This window comes from Pagrus major, chromosome 1, assembly GCF_040436345.1.
Source record: "Pagrus major chromosome 1, Pma_NU_1.0".
Classification (NCBI taxonomy): domain Eukaryota; kingdom Metazoa; phylum Chordata; class Actinopteri; order Spariformes; family Sparidae; genus Pagrus; species Pagrus major.
In genome coordinates this window covers 9,948,577-9,967,362 of record NC_133215.1, presented here as the reverse complement: position 1 = coordinate 9,967,362, position 18,786 = coordinate 9,948,577, and the positions used below count along the sequence as shown (strand labels likewise).

Below are 18,786 nucleotides of genomic sequence, written 5' to 3'. Positions count from 1 at the left end.
ATTTAGACATAGAGTGTATTGTGTAGACATTTATGTGGTGTCTCAGCTATTCCAGTTCATTTCGGGCATTGTGCTTGTAGTTGTTGTTGGTTTCCTAACCTCGCTTTGAAAGAAGCAGATAAATTAGCATATTTTAATCTGCTGTCACTCCACCGGTTTAAGTGATATGTGGGAAGTGTGGCGCTAAAACACCACAAAGCCGGCCAAGCAGGAAAGCTGTTACCAAAATTATTATGAAAGACCACACAATACAATATAAACCTGACTTGATTTGATTTTTCCGCAGCTTCACACTTTCAATGACTGCGCCTCGATCTCGAGATAAATAACACCATTTCCTGGCTTTGAAGCAAAACAATTAAGGAACTAGGTGCCGTTTTCATTTCCAGGTTCCATTTCTTAATCATTTACTGGAACAGAGCAGACTTCCAGTACGATTTCAGGAAGAAGAGTTAGAAGAAGCTTTTCATTTCCCAAATAAGTGACTAGAAATGACTCATAATTGAATGACAACACCTATAAAGTAGAGTACTTATTTATATTTTCCCTGTTATTAGTAGTTCCTTTGTAATCATCAGTTACAAATAAACTCTGTTCTAAGAAATGATTATAAAACTCCTGGATCCAGAAACGATAGCAGTGCCAGGACAGACATTTTATAAATAACTAGTTTGACACATACGTAAATCTACATCAAATAAATGTATTTATACGATTTAAAACAAAGGTTTACTGATACATTATGGGAAATTTGCCAGTGTGATTAATAAAATAGAAAAGAGTGAACTAAAACTGTCTGTTATTGCTTAAAGTCGTGTACTTTATTCTTTTTCCTTCTCGTTTCTTTCCCTTGTCTTCCCCCCTTTCACCTCCACCCCAAGGCTCCTCCAGTAGCACGGTTCATGAACAGCGGTCGTTTGAGCGGAAGGCAGAGGAGGATGATGGGAAAGTGAGTTTTTGGGTGGCAGCTTCATTCACTCTGCGGTGGCCTCCTCTTTCTATTGCACCCGTTTCCCCTCTCAACCAGTGCTCTGGCTTGAGAGAAAGTCAGTGGGGCTCTGTGAGGCGTCCGCCAGGGTGGTCGTGTCGCACCTGAACGGGCGACACCCTGCGGATGGGCATGCGAGTGTGTCACCATGGAGACAGGCAGAGCGACAGACACGTCGAAGAGTCAGTCGCTGTCTTGCCTTCTGCCCCCCTCCACCACCCCGATCCCCACCAACCCCTCCCCGTCCTCACATCACACTGAGACACCAGGTGGCCACATGCTGCTGCTCTGCTCTAGAACCTGCCAGCAGCGCTGCGTGCTCCGCGAATCTGAGGGTTTAACTCTCCGTGTGTGTGTTATAGGACGGTTGCCAGGCGACAGCAGTAGTGCTCTTAGCGTGTCCTCATTGGTTGATCACGTCCAACAGTGTTCGACAGTAAATTCATTCACAAAATAACAGCTCGGATGTGTTCGATTTTCCCAAAAAAAATGTCCGATTTGAACTGTTAAAGAACGACAAAGACGTTCTGGTCCCTCTTACCCTTAATGGTGATAATCTAGTCGTGTCTAGCCGTACGGTCACGTGCAGTTTTGAAATCACCAAATGACTCAACAATAGAACAACAGAGGTGAATGGAAATGTCATTGTGGTGACAAACTGTGCAAACTCCTCTCAGGAACAGAAACCTTTACCCTTAGTTTATAATCCACAGCTCTCGCTCTGATCAGGTTTTACCTGTTTTTGCCTTTAGTAGTTCTGAGAGAAAACTGTCAGGGGGCCTGCAACTATTGATTATTTTCATTGCAGATTATTCTGCTGATTACTTTCACTTCATTTTAACAGTTTTTGTCATGCGTGACAAAGAAAAGCAGCAAATCCTGACATTTAAGGAGCTGGAACCAGCAAGCGTTTGACATTTTTGCTTGAAAAATGACTGAAACGACTTCTCGATTTGTCAGAATAGTTGGCGATTAATTATTTTTTGTGATTCACTTATTGTTGTAGCTCTACTGTGCGAAATGAAAGCTGTTCCCATTTTTGGTAAAACACAGACCTGTATCGTAGGCAACCGGACATATTTCAGTTTCTTGAAGACGTTTCACCTCTCATCCAAGAGGCTGAAATGAATGAATTGAACTAGAGTTACCATGACCTGGTGAACCTTCATCAACACAGTTTTGTTAAGATTTTCAAATGTATTGTTCCAATGCTATTAACACCATGTATGAACTTCCATTTACCTCTGTTGTATCGGCGGCAAGTCTCGCAGCAGGGATCTCAAAACTTTTCAAATAAATCTGCATGGCTAGCTACCACTAGGGGTAAGAGGTGATGCTTATGTCTTTCTATTTTTAAGAACATTTATGAATTATAAGCAGTGTTGTTGGGGAGTAATGTGTATCCAGAGAGATCAATTTATTATTCCTGAAAAGTCCGATTTGATTTACTCCGTTTTTTAAGCAGCAGGGTAAATTATGCCGGTATTTTTCTTTGTATTTGTGTCGGCGGGTATCTCAGGGTTATTGTTCTGTAATGTGTCCCGGAGCAGGTTCCCCTTTCCCTTGCTGTTCTAGATGTAGCTGTAGAGCAGGGTTCTGTTCTCCAGTTCTAGAGCAGGCTGCTATGCTGTGTTCTAGAACGGGTCTGTGTTCTGTGCTCTAGAAGACCCGTGCGGACTCTTCTAGAAGCAGGCAGTAGTGTTCTGTGTTCTGTGTTCTAGAAGCAGGCAGTAGTGACGTGGCTGGGTGAGTTTCAGCTGCAGTTCTACACCACCCACTTCCTCACCGCGGGATATGATCTAGACACCATTAGCCGCATGACCCCTGAGGTAAGGTCATGACCCCTGACCCCCTCACGCCCCGCCCCTTGTCTGTCAAGGCTCCGCCCCCCAGCACAGCTCTCAAATCAGCTCCCCACCGAACCCGGATGATGTCATCATGACCCTCCTGTCTCTGTCACCTGACCCCCCGGTGTGAGTCCTGAGCCTCAGCCAGTCACTCCTCATACTCTGTCGGCTTCATTTACATACCTGTGTTCACACATGGCCCGTGTGCTCCAGTCTGTGCTGTAAACGCTACTCTCTGTTTGTCCTTGAGTGTGTTTTTAGTGCCAGTGTGTGTATGTGTGTGTTTGTGTGTGCGTTTGTGTATTGAAGCAGACACAATGGTATGACGTTAACCCCCCTCAGGGCAGGGGACACTCACCAGAGATTATCCAAAGCAAAATATTCCTGAGGGCATACCACATGCTGCTCATGTACAAATGTCAAACGTGCACGTGAAGCTGTTTACATTTGAAAGAAAAAAAAACACCTACAGTAGTTGTGCTGATTTCCTGATGTGACTAAGTGTGCTTTGCGTTGAAGGACCTGACGGCTATCGGGGTCATGAAGCCTGGACATCGAAAGAAGTTAACATCAGAGATCAGCAAGCTGCCCTCCACAGACTGGCTGCCTGACCACAAGCCTGTAAGGCCCTCACGTGCACTACACAAAGTAGATAAAGTGGGAAATGTTGTGTTTTGGCAGCTGCATGCACGCAAATACCTGCACGTGCTGCAGAATACAGTCAAACTGTAATGTCTATCTTGTAATCTGTGCACAAGCTTTTTAACATTGTTCCCATGTTGTGTGTGTGTGTGTGTGTGTGTGTGTGTGTGTGTGTGTTTGTTTGTGCTTTAGGCAAATCTGGGAGACTGGCTGTCTCACCTGGGCCTGAGTCAGTACTACCAGGTTCTGGTGCAGAACGGGTATGAAAACATTGACTTCATCTCCGACATCAGCCTGGAGGATCTGCAAGAGATTGGCATCACTAAGCTCGGTAAAACACGGCTACTTTATTAATCTAGGAATAAAACTACATAATAACGCTTTGATTTTGTTCACTTCACATAAAAGTATCATTTTTTGAGACTTAAGAATAAAAGACACATCAGTCATAACTAGCAATCAGGATTAGACATCAGTCTGTACCGATGTTATTTTAAGAATACTAATCCCACTTGTTATTCAGCCCGTTGTGTCTCTTTACAATTCACACAAGAATTAAAGGTCCCTGCTCATATTCATACTATTGCTTAGCCATGCTAATATCAATGCTATTGCTAATCCATGCTAGTGGGTTTGTTTTTTGTCAGAACGGCAGTCTGGTTGCCACGGTAATGGATTATGTATGACTATTAACCACACCCTCCATTCTCAGGACGGACAACATGCAACAGATGTCACGTGTACAGAGCAGAACAAGAAAATCTATACAGATGCCCGAGGCACACGACCTCCTGCCCACCATGGTTAACGGGCCACACATGATAATTAGCACAAAAAAAAATATCAGAATGGGATTTTATAAAAGTACAGATAATGAGCCTGATGAGATATATACTTCATAGTACTTAATAGTCTTGTTAAAATCCTTAGAATGACATACAGTCTTCTCCTTCATTTAAAATTTCAGGATCTATGAATATGTGATTATTTTTCACTTCCAAAGTTTAACTTTTAGACGCAAGATGTAAGATGAATATTTGAGCAGGATTTGCTTCCAAACTATCTGTGAAATCATTGAGCACAGACAAACTGTACTCTTCCAGTCAGTGAATGTGAAAACAGCCTTCTGGAACTCGAACATTCAACTGTAGAAAGAATGAAATACAAATTTATGACTGGAGGGAGACTTGAACTTAATTTGTTCTGTATTTCATTATGGTTACTTTCTAAATTTTTTAAAAATACAGATAGGCCCATCAGTAAAACTCAGATGTTCTGAGGCCTGGTACCAGTCAGATGTAACGATAATGCCTGCAAGCGCAGGATGGGGTCGCCATTGAAGATTAGCTTTTTTCCAGGAACAGACGCTCTTTTCCAACACCCTCGCTTAGCTTTGAAGTCCAAATATGTTTTATTCTCTTTCTATCTGACAATAACTATTCCTCCACACCTCTGCCTCCCCTCAGGCCATCAGAAGAAGCTGATGTTGGGGGTGAGGAGACTGAAGGAGATACAGAGAGGAGAAAGTAGCTCTGAGCCTCCTCAGAGCCCCTCGACGCCTCCATCCAGTCCGGGTGGCAGCACCAGCTCCGAGCCCCGGAAGGAGGTGAGGAAGCAGAGGGACGGTGCCCCCAGCCCACTGGCCAAACCTCGCCCAGGTCTCACACATGCCCAGACCCCTCCCCACACACCCACACAAACCCCACCACAAACCCCACCACATGCCCGCACCCAGCAGGCCTCCCCCAGGGCTCGGCCGCGCCCCTCCACCCAGATGGCGGCCGTGGATTCGTCGGTGCCGCTGCTCCGCCTGCCCAGTGAGGAGGAAGAGCGGCGGAGAACTCACAGTCTAATTGGCTCAGAATCAGACTCTAGATACGCCACTGTGTGCCGCAGCAGCTCGGCACGTCCTGCCCCTAATGATGTCACTGTAAACCGCAGCCAGTCATCCGTCACCCTCCGCCCCCGTCGGAAAGGTCGGCCCCCCACACCACCTAAACGGTCCTGTTCTTCTATTACCGGGGGTGACGGGGAGGGAGAGGGAGAGGGACAGGTGGAGGGGCTCTTAGGGCTGCCAACCTATCGAGAGAGGCGAGCCAGTGACTGCGGCAGCCTGGGATCAGCTCGAAGATCTCAGGACTCAGCAGGCCTGGAGAGATCAGAGGGGGCTTCTGGGAGCGTTCGCAGCCTCGCTGCCATGCTGGAAACCTCCATCGTGGGTGGAGCCAAAACCCTGCCAAGGAATCTGGGAGGCAGCACCAACTACCTACAGGTGGGTGTGTGTGTCAGCGTGTCGGGTTTGTGAGAATTTTTAAATGTTTACGATATGCATGTGTGACAGTCATATGATCTCCAGGTGAGTCCTCCTACTCTTCGTCGCCAGGCAGGTGCAGGGGGTCTTGGATCTGAGGATGATGATGTCTTAAGTCGGCGCAGGACCATCAGTGGGCCAGAAGGCCTCCCTGGTGATCAGACTGACCTGTTACCTCGGCAACCAGCCCAACAACGTCCAGAGCCCCGGCCCCGCTCCACCGTGGTCTCCTCAGCGACAGAGATCACAGATGGCACAGCGACACTCCGAAGGAAGCCTCGTCCTCTGGCAACAGACTCTGAAGCACCTGCACCCGTGGCTACCACTGTTGTTACCATGACAACCGGCTCCGACACCATACGCAGGAGACCGCGCACGTCCGAGCAAACAGAAAGGGTCATTCAAAGCAATAACCAATCAGACTCTCACAGCAGTCAGAAAGGCGGAGGCGAGCCGCAGCAGAACGGCGGCGTGGTCCTGCGGCGGAGGCCGGTGTCCGAGGTCTCTGATAGGACGGAGACCAACAGAGAGAGCTGTGAGTGGATGGAGGCGAGGAAGTCGCTGAAGCCTCCGGTCTCCCCTAAACCGTCCACAGTCACGATGAGGAAGGGACAAGCCGACCCCCCGACCCCAACCCGCAGGGTCCCCATACCCGGTCCTGATAACACTGAGACGGCACAGAGCCCTGGTGAGAGTCACACATTCACACACAAAACTGAAGATCGGTATTTAGTCGAGACCCACAAACTTCATATATTCAAAATGAACCTGCGTTTAATATAGATTAGGCCTCCTATTATATGGTTCATACCTATTCCACCCTCATATATTTATTCTGAAATGTTCTGGCTGAATCTGTAAATATGAATTCCTCCCATCACTTCTGGTACAGCAGCAACGTTAAAGCTTTACTGGATCAGATGTTAATCAGTATGTGAACTATCAGCAGCAGAACTGAACATTTAATCACAGTCTTTGAAAATGTATTATGCATGGTGGAGTCAAAGTAAGTGCTACCACCTACAGAATTGGTCCGCCTTATTAATAAACCAAATGAACTGAATTTTATATCGAGACCCTTTTAGTGACCCCTGCAAATTTTGACACAGTTTTGAAGGCCACAATTCACAACCATATGATTAGGTTCTAGTTGTATGCAGACAAGAGACCTATTTATTGATAAATATGTATGTTACATATTCATACCCTCTAACGTTTTAATGTTGAAGCAGAAAGTCTTAATTTCCCATGGAAATCAGACACGACAACACACAGAGCTACTTCACACTTATTTTAATAAAAATAGAGAAAACAAAGTTGGAATATTTTCAACAGACTTGCAGTGAAATTGATATGATATGATCGTATCGTATTATTGTTCTGCAAAGCTCTGTTGCCAAAATTGATTATTCTGAGGAAGTTATTCAAAGGTTGGTAATTGAAGGGAATTAAAGAGCTCTCTTAAAGGTCCACGGTGTAGGATTAAGTGATTTAGTTTATTTGTGAAGCCAGTTTGACATCGTGGCCAAACTGTATAAGTACGTCACTTGATGCACACCGGCCCAAAAGTACTTTCCCATAAGCTGATATTGTGAAAGAAGCGGCTGTATAACGCTAGATAACCCTGCAAAATGACTCGTGTCACTGAATGAATTTGAGCCAGTTGGTCCGATAGCATTTAGAAAGTCTTGAAGAGCGGCACCGTTAAATTGTTTTATTGTCATTCAAGTTAGTGGAGGGTAAACCGGAAGCAGGTTGAAGTCTCTAGGGCCGCTCAATGCAGAAGCAATACTGAAGATCTGGGTAATTTTACATCCAGGAAATTAGACTTTTTTGGCTTCATGGGCCGCTGAGCAGCAATCAAATGATGCTGTGTCCAGATTTTCCCTTATTGAATCCACGGGATGAGGACTGGCTCCCTCTGTAGATATAAACGGCTCCTTCTAAGGCAATGAAAACACAATGATTAGATTTCAGGTGATTTTACTCGAATGATAACATAATCATGAGTGTTGTATCCCATTTCCGCCTCTAAAATCCCTGAATCCCATACAATGGACCGGTTAAAGATGTTGATCATTCTCTCTGCCTCTCTCTGACCAGAGCCGAAGCGTGTTCCTCCTCCTGTATCCCCCAAACCCCGTGGGCCTCCAACAGCACCTAAACCCGGCAAAGCAATAGTAGCTTCAGCTACCATGAGCCCGACTTCTGCTGCTACCAGTCCAGCTGCAGCCAGCCCCACCCCGACCCAGACCCCGACCCCGGCCCCGGCCCCCAAAGCCTCCTCCCCGCTCTCTGCCTCGGCCCCTCTCCCAGCTCCTGACACCCCTTCTGCTCCCTCCCTCTCTCCGGGACTCCCTCTTGCTTCCCCCTCTCCGGCCCAGAGTCCCTCCACCCCCTCTCCACACCCTGTCAAACCTCCCCGCTCCTCCATCGCCGGTCTCTCCATCGACCTGGTGGGAGGACGGGAGATGGAGGAGGAAGAGGACAGGAGGAGAGAGGAGGAAGAGAGGAGGAAAGAGAGGGAGCACAGGAGGCAAAAGGAGGAGGAGGAGGAGGAGGAGAGGAAGAGAGAAGAAAAGGAGAACCTGAGAGAGGTGGAGGGTCAAGTAGCGGAAGGAGAGCAGAAGGAGGAGGTGCAGCATCGTTTGGAGGAGACCAGTGCCTCCTTGGCAGCAGCTGTGCAGGCTGTGGAACACAAGATCAAAGAGGAGGACACACAAAATGAGTGAGTATTTATACAGCTAATCTGCAGATTTTACCACAAAATGTACCATTTATTTCCAAGAAAAGCCTCTCTGGACTACTTGTTGGCATCCATGCAAGAATCAGAGCATAAATTAGCTCTTCCTCACACAATGAAGAGCTGCAAAGTGAGAGGACATGTTTCAGGCGTCAAGTAAAAGTTCACCAGGCTTTGACGCTGTCACGAGCACCAGCCTCTGGTCCACGAGCAGATGCACGCTTCCCTCTGCGTGACGATACAGTTCGAGGATGTAGTTCGGTAGAAAAAACATAGTTCCTTCACGAAACTGCTTCTGAAACTTCTGTGGATTAACTTGAGTCATGATTTCTGGAAAGAGCCATTGTTTTGTTTTTTCAAATGTACTTTTTTGGCACTTTGAGCACCCTGAACTGAAACCGCCATCCAGTTCAATTAAAACGAACAGAAGGCAGACGATTTCTAGGTAAGCTAGGGGGTTAGCCTAGCTTAGCATTGTGACTGAAAATGTGGGGAATCGGCCTGCTTGGCAACACAACATTTGCACTTGAGCATAGTTTGACTTTTTACGTAGATTTGTATTTGTGTATCTTACATTTTTGATCCTTTTAATGTCTTTTTTGCAAATCTTATTTTTCACACAAGCCCGTAATTAGTATTTCACACTTCACCGACGAAATGCGCAATAAAGCCTTTGAATGTTTTAAAAAAGAAGAAGAAATGTTAAACAGGAATTTGTGGCTGAAGGAGTTCATGTTGAAACAGCCTCTCGGGGGAATCAGAGTCGGGTTCAGTCACTATGGCAACCTGCGCTGTCCAACTGGCAACGACTTTCTTATCTCACCCTCAGCGAGAGAGCGAATAAGCACATTTTCTCAACTGTTGAACTATTCCTTCAAGGAGGCAAGTCAATTAAAACTCCAGAGGAACGTTTAATCATTGAGTTTCAAGCAAGCGGAAGCCGAAGTTTGCACTTTGTGGAGACCTGATAAAAACATTCAACATTTCAAATCACTTTCATTCACTTCCAAATTAAAGGTCCCTGCTGCAGTGGGCCCCTTTTGTCCCCTTTTCAGTGATAAAGTGTTATTAAATTCGACAGCTCTGATGTGTACCGTACAGTTTCAACACAAACAGACCAAAACAAAGTTTTTGAAACCAGTTGCCATGCTGTAAATTGACAGGTCTTCAGGTTTCAGTCACAGTTGATCTGGTGAAACCCTTGGTTACGGTGCTAACAGGATGTGTGTTTTAATACTACAGCGAACACTCTGAGCAGCTACCTCGACAGAAATAGAACAGAAAATCAACCGGTGCATCTGTTTTACGGGACAACCAAACAAATACGCTGCATTTCCTGTGCAGCAGGAGGACTCGTTCCGTTTGAATTAGCAGTGACTTATTGCAGCTCTGACAGCGCACACATGTACGGGTTCTTCGGAGAACCTGCTGACCATGAATAGAATCAAAAACGGGGTTTTGATCTGATGATGATTTTTACAATCGTACGTTTAAAGCAGCTACAATCAATATTTTCTATAATAGCAATGTATCAAGTGATTAAGTGAAAATAATGTGACAGGGATCACTCGTAGTGATAAACCTGCTGAGGATTATCACCTAAATCTGCAGCTGCGCTCATCTTACAGCAAGTTTCAGCTCATTTTCACTCTTCTATTTCGGTTCACTCTCCCCGCGCTTCAAGCAGCAGGCAGCTGTTTTCAGCAACAAAGCTCTAAAAACCCAGTTTGACTGTGTTCACCTGCGGGTTAATGACTGGCTGGTGAACATAGTGCAACATTTAGCAGCTATGGAGCGAGATATCCCCCTCAAGAGTTGATACAACTGCACCAAAACAAATGTGTTATCGCAGGATTAAAAAGCTGTTAAAGAATAAGTTCACCCAAAATTAAAAAGAGACATACATACATAAGAAACAGGAATTCTTCTCTTTAGGACATCTGAAGGAATCTGTTTTCTTTCTTCTCTCCATTTCTCACTGAGGAGCACGAGGCGCAACAGTACAGTAGACTACAGTGCCAGAACAGGTTGTTATTACTAAAAGAGGAAAACGTGTGAAAAACTGTCATCAATTGGGAGAAAGACAGGAGAATTGCGACTCTTGGAGTGAAATGGGAGTCCTCTGGGAAAACTGGGAAGGTTGGTAAGTATGGGCGTCATGTGGATAAATAATGTCTTTTCAAATATTTTTTTTTTTTATCTTGGGGCTTTCAGAGACTTGGATTACGGCAGATGAGAGGGAGACAAGATGCTTGTTAGTTGTTTTTGCAGTTTAAAAATAGTCTCCATTTACTTCAGTTGTTTAGGAGGATGTTGCAACCCTGTTTTGCTGTGAAGCCCCAGGAATGTTTTGTGGACAAAGAAACTTCACCTGACTCTCCGTCAGCACGAGGCTGAGTGAATAATGACTGAATATTCATTTTTGGGTGAACTGATCCTTGAAGATTAATTAGTATCTGAGGGACACTACAGTTATCATTAAGAGTTTTATATAAATGCTGATTTTCAATGTGGAAGAATACTTTCCAAACCACTTCGCTCTCTCCACTTCACATTTTCAGTCTTCTTCTCTGACTGTGCTGTGTCTGCATCATAATCAGCGAAATTTCTTTTTTTTTTTTGCTCTCCAGCTCTCTTTCCAGCAAAAAGGCGACGGTCTCCATCTTGGACGACATCGGCAGCATGTTTGACGACTTGGCAGACCAACTGGATGCAATGCTGGACTGATCTCCTGCCATCGTCTCATTTCCAACAAGCCCTCTCTCCCCCCTTCTCTCCCCTCCATCATGTGTAGGTGTTCAAGAAAACTCTCCCAAGGCTCGATGCTGGCGCTCCGAGAGAGTGTGTGCGTGTGTGTCTGAGCATGTGCGTGAGCGCTTCTCATGTAGCCTTGTACATTATACTGAGGAGGGAGTCCTCTTCGTCTGGTGCGGTAGCTCTAGCACGCCTCCCGATGCGAGGAGGCCGCTCCCACACAACCTCTGACCTCTGCAGCCCAGCGAGTCGCCCGCCGCCCAGCCTCGGACGGCTGCGTGCATCGAGAAGCACAATCATTTTCTTCATCCTTTTATCTCTACAGACTCTGGCAGAGATCCTAACTCAGTCAGACAGGGAGACAGACAGATAAGCATATTGCTTGCAAAAATAAGCACATAAACTGACTGACAGACAGGCAGATAGATAGATAGATAGCTAGATAGTTAGACAAGACGCATACAGATGAGATACCGGAGAGAATTTTTAAAAGCACATGCAAAGACAGGCCGCTTTCTGAGTCTGTCTCACTCCTGCGATGTCATTTTTCCAGATGAATCGCAGCCTCTATTTCTCTTCTGTGTGAGTGGAGGATTGTGGTTAGCCGGACTTCCTGACCTGTGTGTTGTCTCTCTCCATGTTGTTGTTGTTGCCGTTGTTGTTATTGTTGCCGTTGTTGTTGTTACGAGTGTGTGTAGTCCCTGCTGATGCTCATGTCAATGTCCTCCCACTCGTACAGTAGTTTATTCTAATGATCAGAACGACGATATAGATGTGTGTCCATGAATTTTGAGACACAAACACACACACACAGACATACACACACACACATGCACATTACATTGGTTGTATTCTCACTGGTGTTCTGCTTTGTTGGTGTTTAGCTCCACCTATGGAGGTTTGCTCGGAAATGAATCTACACACAGACACACACACACACACAGACACACACACACATTTACATGCAAAGACACATATATACAAGCACACTCATGCGGTGTATCCCTTTGTCCTGCTGCAGTGAACAGTGTTTTTAAAAGATAATCCTATATTTCAATGCTTTATATAGTACATCCAGTATACATACATAGAGTTTAAAATATACCTGGGTATTTGAGCTGTTAGAGCTCCCTCTAGTGTTGGTTAGTGAAACTGCCTCTAATCTGCCCACCTTCCATCTTGTCTACCCCCACTTTTTATCTCCCTCTGTGTCCGTTTTGTTTACTCTGCATCTCTCTGTGCCTTGGTAGTGTTCTTTCATATATTCAATATTTATTTTTTGTCTTTTTCTTGAGTTCAATCTCACATTTTAAATGTTTTTTTTGCTGGTTCCTTACAAACCCCTTGCTCCTTATGTGTGTGTGCGATGTCAAAAAATAGCTTATAGGTTGAGTCGTGAGTCCTATATGATCCCTGAAATCAGTCACCCTGTCTGCGCTCCTCCTGTAACCATTGAGAAGCCTTGTACGAGCCCTTATAAACCCCCCTCCTGTAAGCTGTAATAAATTGGCTCCGCTCCTCCTCGGCTCCCCAGTTTTCAGTGGTCCTTCCATGTAGGCCAGACAGTGGATCAACCACCAATGTTCATCCCAATGAAGAGTCCACTTGTATTTTTATGCTCTTTGAAAACAAAGATATATTTGAGAGACAGATGGTTCTATGTGAATAATAATAATTATAATAATAATAATATTGATGATAATTATAGACATTGAATTGAGGTGAGCTGATTGAGCCTGTACATTTAATGGTTGAGTTCTGGATGTGTTGTGACGGCTGTTGTGCCATGGTTGGGTTTAGGTTGTGTTTCTGCTGTGACGATGCATTCCTGTACAGCTGTGATGAGAATAAATGTATAAATTAAACCTGACGTGACTCTTTGAGTGTGGTTCTTTTAGCAGTTCTCACTCTGTTGGAAAGGCTTTTCACATCGTACTGGAACCGACTGACGTTGGACCAGTTGAAACAAGAAAGGGCCTTCACCCAAACTGATGGAGCACAGGTTACATTACACTTTCAGGGTCATGTGATCTGCAGCATCACTGAGATTCTGGGAGGTTAAATGATAGGAGTTTACGTCCTAAAAATATTAAATATAATGGGACTTTTTAAGGCTGACTGTGATATTTTTCAGACTAAGTATTTTAAATTTTAATATTGGGTTATTTTTTATTAGAATGACATAGCCTACCTGGGAGTGTAGAGAAGACCTTGAAACAACATTTGGACTATAAGACTATAGATGATATTTACAGAAAATGTAACTGGAACAATAAATGCATTTTCAAAAATCTAATTTAGTTGCTTTTTAATCATCAGAAAATTGTGTAAGGTTTGGTTGGTGGAGGGTCTCTTTCAACCTCAATATTTCTTAAATGCTTGCCATAGTCCTGCTCATTTTTGTCTCAAATATCACTGTATAGTCTAGCATTAAGACTTGCCTTAAGTGGAACTAAAACCAAACCATGGTTTGGCGACATGAATTTAAATTAATGTCACAATATTTTTAGGCTATATCGCAATGCATTATATATATCTTGATATGTTGACATCTCCTCAAAAGCTCTTCATGGGTGCTAGGACTGGGTGACAAAATTAAATATATGCTAAGTGAGTGAAGGCAAGTTTAAGAACAAGTTGTCACTTTACTGTAGTGCAGTTTAATTTTAATTTTATATATTATATATGTGTAATGTATGTTCTGTATTTTGTATGCTACTGGACACTCTGCAACATTTAGAACCAGGAAATACAACACAAACCAACATCTAAGACAATATATATATATAGTCTCCTGCACAGCATTACCTGGATGATATGCAAATAATAATTATATTTTATGATTTAGAAATAAAGCACTTAAGGTGTATGTACCTTCAAAGTTTCATCATGATATCACATATCCAGCAGACTTGTTACAATATTTTGCAGCACTGAAGTTGACAGAGTTGATGCCAACAAGCACACACAACACATTACAAAATCTTTGTCACAACTCTCTTATAATCAAAGTTGAGAGATTTTTCATAGGCCAATATGTACGAAAAACAAGCCCATCCTGATTTGAAGATTGACTGATTGCACCATTTTAGGGGACTTATATATACTGCTATACCACCTCTCATGCACTTAAATGTCCCTGTGATATATCTGATATAGTGACTGTTGTATTCAGTGTATATATACTATTGAAGCTTTTCAAATACCACATCAATTATAGTAATATTTCAATTCAAAGTTATCCAGAGACGTTTTTCAAACTCTTAACAGACTGAATTACTGAAGAAATGTTGAATGTTTTTTGTTGTTCACTTTATAAGCAAATTTGGCACCTATTACCTCACTGGGTCCTCAGGATAAAATGACAATTATCTCGTTAGCATTAAAAACTACAACCCCCATGAGGCTTTGGCACATTAATCGCGGCTGCTAAGACTTATGGGAAAATGTCGCTGCTCGTTGCTAACAACTTCATCGTTGTTGAATCTTTGTTTAAAAGACCACTTGTTCAGGTAGTATATCCAGTATATTAATGGTGGCCCGATAAGCGTATTATGTGACCAGAAATTCATAACAATTACTCCTCTTTTCATAAAAGTCCGACGAATTAAGCTAGCTAACGTTAGCTAACTAGCCTGCTAGCTAGCTCAGAAAGGGGAGGGACTTCCTGTTCTACGGAAGCCGGTTATGTTCACTTCCTCTGTTCTCCACTGGCAGCACGAGAGGAGAGATGGAGCCACGCTGCTGCTGCTCTCGGTGGTTTTTCCAAACTTTATTTCGTGGCAGCAAATATGAATCGATTGTGTCGGTTTGGCTGAAAATATGCTGAGAGATCACCAGAGCGAAGTCAAACAAGTGAGTTTTATATTGAAACATTGTTTGCTAACTTAGCTTTGTGGGCTGCACTGCAACACGTGGCTGTCCTGTAAGGGCCAGAGCTCCCAGACTGAACTGATGTCCACCACGTGTTAAAACAGTCAGATGTGATTAGTGATTCATGCTATGTATTATTTAACTAACGAATCTGACTTATCTTACATTGATCCACAAAACATGACTTTGCATTAACATTTACAGCCTTACTGTGGTTATTTTTCTCCTGCACATGACTAAATTAATCTGTCCTATTGGAAATGTTGCTCAAATAGCAGTAAACTCTCATCAAATCTAGTCTTATCACTGTTATAGGTTTGCACATACACGTTTTTCTTGATGTCTGGATACTGCTCAAATTCCCCCCTACTTCTAGTTTAAAGCAGTTGTTTAACATCCAAGTTCTTGTGAGGAAGTTAACCCTCTGTAATGAAAATGGATTTTAATGGTACACAGACTATGTACATCAGCTGTCTGTCTCTAATATACACAGTGTATTATAGACATATTATGTGAGCTGAGGTTGGAATTTAAAAGAGAGAAAAAAAACATAAGTGGATGAAATAATGCTACGACTTGAATGAATTCTTGTTGTTTCTTTCCACTTAGTCCCGTGGAGGCATGCTGGAGTCCAAGCCTCCACGACACCCATGACTGTTGAGATGAAGGATCTGAAGAAGTATTGCCTTGAAGATGTCTCTCACTGGACGAGAGCAAATGTGAGTTAATCTGCGTGATAAAATGTACTGTGAATCAATTAAGGATATGGACTGCGACGGCGAGGAGCACCCTGGTGTCGCATTTTGATTAAGAAAAAAAGTGGAAATATGAAATAGAAAAGATGTAAAACACATTTCACTACATGTTTTTTGAGAGCTGAATGGCAGCACCTAATTTTAACTCACCTTATGCTCCATTTTTTTCATTTTAAAGCATTAAAATTGTTATGTTTGTCTCTGTAGAGCCGATGGTGGTGCAGATGAGAACATGGAGATGGTCGCTGCTGTGGTTTTAGAAGACTGGCTGGTGAGTTCATATCTTGACATGTGATACAGTTTCAGCCGGTGATGACAAACTAAAATAAACTTTTCTGACACCTACTATGAGAGCTGAACTCCAGCTCCTGATTCTAGCTTTATTCTGAGGCTCATATATTGATGCAATCTCCACCTTTTTATTTGAAATAGTAACTCATTGCTAACTTTTATCCATCCTGTCTTTCAAAGGTAAAAATGGGAAGACAGAAGAGTTCAGATTTCTTGCTGTTTCCTGTGCTTGAGAGCTGGTGAGTTCATGTTTGCAGTATGTTCTGCATTTATATAACTTTCAGCCTGTGATGACAAACTAAAATAAACTTTTCTGACACCTACTATGAGAGCTGAACTCCAGCTCCTGATTCTAGCTTTATTCTGAGGCTCATGCGTTTCTGCACTCTTCACCTCAATAGTGTCACATTTGAATAACTTTATCTGTCCAATTTCTTTTATAGGTAAAAATGTGAAGACTGGACAAACATCCAAGATTGCTGGGTCTGAGCCGGTGAGTTCATGTTTGCAGTATGTTCGGCATTTGTGTAACTTCCAGCCGGTGATGACAAACTAAAATAAACTTTTCTGACACCTACTATGAGAGCTGAACTCCAGCTCCTGATTCTAGCTTTATTCTGAGGCTCATGTGTTTTTGCAGTGTTCACCTCTTTTTAAACATTGTTACTCTTTTGCTAACTTTTATTTGTCCCACTGTCTTTCAAAGGTACACGTGGGAAGACAGAAGAGTTCAGAGTTTTGGGCTTGAGAGCTGGTGAGTTCATGTTTGCAGTACGTTCTGCATTTGTGTAACTTTCAGCCGGTGATGACAAACTAAAATAAACTTTTCTGACACCTACTATGAGAGCTGAACTCCAGCTCCTGATTCTAGCTTTATTCTGAGGCTCCTACAGTAGACGTCCTGTTTGCACACATGAAGTTTCTTTGTGAATTAAAACTGGGCTCCTCTCTTACAGGTTGATTCAGGACTCAACAAATGAGGAAAGTAACTCTTCATGATCCTGGTGATCTAGTTCACGGTAAAGGTAAGAGTGTGTGTGTTTCTGACACCTCGTATTAGAGCTGCTTGCTCCCTGACTCCAATTTTTATCTGAGGCCACAATGGATCATATTTCTGTTTGTTGACATTGTCTGATTTGGATTTCTCTCTTTCAGGTGCCTCGACGCCCTTTTTATTCAAATGTCGCCACTGGCTAGAAAGCAGCTGCCCTCGAGCTCCAGGAGAAACCTGAATGGAGAAACTATATATTTTTTAATGTATAAGTTGTATTTGTTAATAAACAATAACTGACTTTATTCTGTTTCTGAATGGTCTGTTGGGAAGTCTTGGTACTATTATGTAGTATTTGGTGGATTTTGGCCAAATAAGAAATATACTATAATGTGACTGATGAGGAAAGTGAGTTAGTTAGTATTCACCTTCTGTTAGATGGACACACCAATAGTGAAATAGTTCCCTGCCATTTTACATGTGATCAGTTGCTATAATTGAAAATAAGTGGCTCTTTTCAACCTTGTCCCAAAATTTCTGGCGTGAAACTGATTGAACCGCTTGATAGGACAACAGCTTAAAGGAAAAGTTCAGGTTAAGTTTTGTCGTCCGCAAAACATTTCTGGAGCTTCACAGCAAAACAGCTGCAGCATTCAACTAAAACAGTGTAATTTACATCCTTTTAGCAGCTACAGTGAAGGTTTTGGCTGTAAATAACATCTTTTAAGATCAGTGTAGGATCTCTGGGCTTCCTGAGACTTGGAAAAGCTGCATGGAGCCATTTTGTTTTCTTTTCAGCTGTATTCTTGTTTATGTTTTAAAACAAGTCCCCATCTGCTTCAGCTGTTCAGGAGAATGCTGCAACACTGCTTCTCTGTGAAGCTCCAGAAATGTTTGGTGGACTATGAAACTTTCCATCGGCATGAGAGTAGACGCTGACTGAATAATAATCTTTGGGTGAATTTATCCTTTAAAGTCCAGCTGTCCTATGAGTCCCTATACTTGAAAGGCTGGGTGACGAATTTGGGAAAAAGTGCATGTTCAGTGGTGTATTTTTAACCTCTGGATCACAGATTGTGCCTTTTAAAGTTTAATTTACCTGAAAGATGGGGAAAGAATCAGGGTTTTACACCCATAGACACACTTTTTTACAAAAGGAGATAATAAATCCCTTTCTAATACACATCTCAGTGATGAAATGAACCTCTGTTCTCGTTTCACTGAGCTTCTCTGGAGACAGAGCGCACAGCACCTCCTCTCCGCTCTGCTCATCTGAATAGAAAATTGAGTCCCTGCGGCTTGTTTTCCCTCCGGAGCTCGTCCTCATTTGCCTGTTTCCTGCCTGAGTGCGTGTGCAGATTTCCATACAGGCTTCAGACCTCGTTTCACTGTCAAAGCAGGCGGCGGGGCTCGTTTTCTCCGCCCTGCGCATCCCGCATCCAGTCGCTGCCAGAGAGGAGCGCAGGGGAGTGCCCTGCACCGCTCATAGCCGACACACACAGCCACCTCCTCCTCCTCCTCCTCCTCTTCTTCTTCCTCTTCCTCCCTGCCTGCACTGAAGCCGGACTCCTCTGCCGGGGAAACTCCACCG

General features: G+C 43.5%; 1 protein-coding gene, 1 long non-coding RNA gene and 4 other non-coding genes across 6 annotated transcripts in view; all 6 read left to right on the top strand.

Moving 5' to 3' along the window:
• Window positions 1-13,155, top strand: part of LOC140995104 (uncharacterized) — a 40,474-nt gene extending 27,319 nt beyond the window's left edge. The window contains exons 15-22 of the mRNA XM_073465025.1: window positions 882-949; window positions 2,710-2,817; window positions 3,355-3,456; window positions 3,670-3,808; window positions 4,944-5,749; window positions 5,834-6,476; window positions 7,892-8,516; window positions 11,162-13,155. Coding sequence (XP_073321126.1) covers window positions 882-949; window positions 2,710-2,817; window positions 3,355-3,456; window positions 3,670-3,808; window positions 4,944-5,749; window positions 5,834-6,476; window positions 7,892-8,516; window positions 11,162-11,258 — 2,588 coding nt within the window. The 3' untranslated portion in view covers window positions 11,259-13,155. The remainder of the gene's footprint in view (window positions 1-881; window positions 950-2,709; window positions 2,818-3,354; window positions 3,457-3,669; window positions 3,809-4,943; window positions 5,750-5,833; window positions 6,477-7,891; window positions 8,517-11,161) is intronic.
• A 1,836-nt stretch (window positions 13,156-14,991) lies between these two features.
• LOC141002702 (uncharacterized) lies at window positions 14,992-17,500 on the top strand. Its single transcript, XR_012179643.1, has 8 exons — window positions 14,992-15,140; window positions 15,768-15,877; window positions 16,121-16,184; window positions 16,385-16,443; window positions 16,648-16,697; window positions 16,911-16,958; window positions 17,161-17,229; window positions 17,360-17,500. It is a non-coding gene; the product is annotated as an uncharacterized lncRNA (long non-coding RNA).
• LOC141007016 (small nucleolar RNA SNORD60) lies at window positions 16,218-16,307 on the top strand. The gene has a single exon (XR_012179993.1). It is a non-coding gene; the product is annotated as a small nucleolar RNA SNORD60 (small nucleolar RNA).
• On the top strand, window positions 16,487-16,576 carry LOC141006995 (small nucleolar RNA SNORD60). Its single transcript, XR_012179989.1, has one exon. It is a non-coding gene; the product is annotated as a small nucleolar RNA SNORD60 (small nucleolar RNA).
• LOC141007009 (small nucleolar RNA SNORD60) lies at window positions 16,741-16,830 on the top strand. Its single transcript, XR_012179991.1, has one exon. It is a non-coding gene; the product is annotated as a small nucleolar RNA SNORD60 (small nucleolar RNA).
• On the top strand, window positions 17,002-17,091 carry LOC141007003 (small nucleolar RNA SNORD60). Its single transcript, XR_012179990.1, has one exon. It is a non-coding gene; the product is annotated as a small nucleolar RNA SNORD60 (small nucleolar RNA).
• Window positions 17,501-18,786: the final 1,286 nt, after the last annotated feature.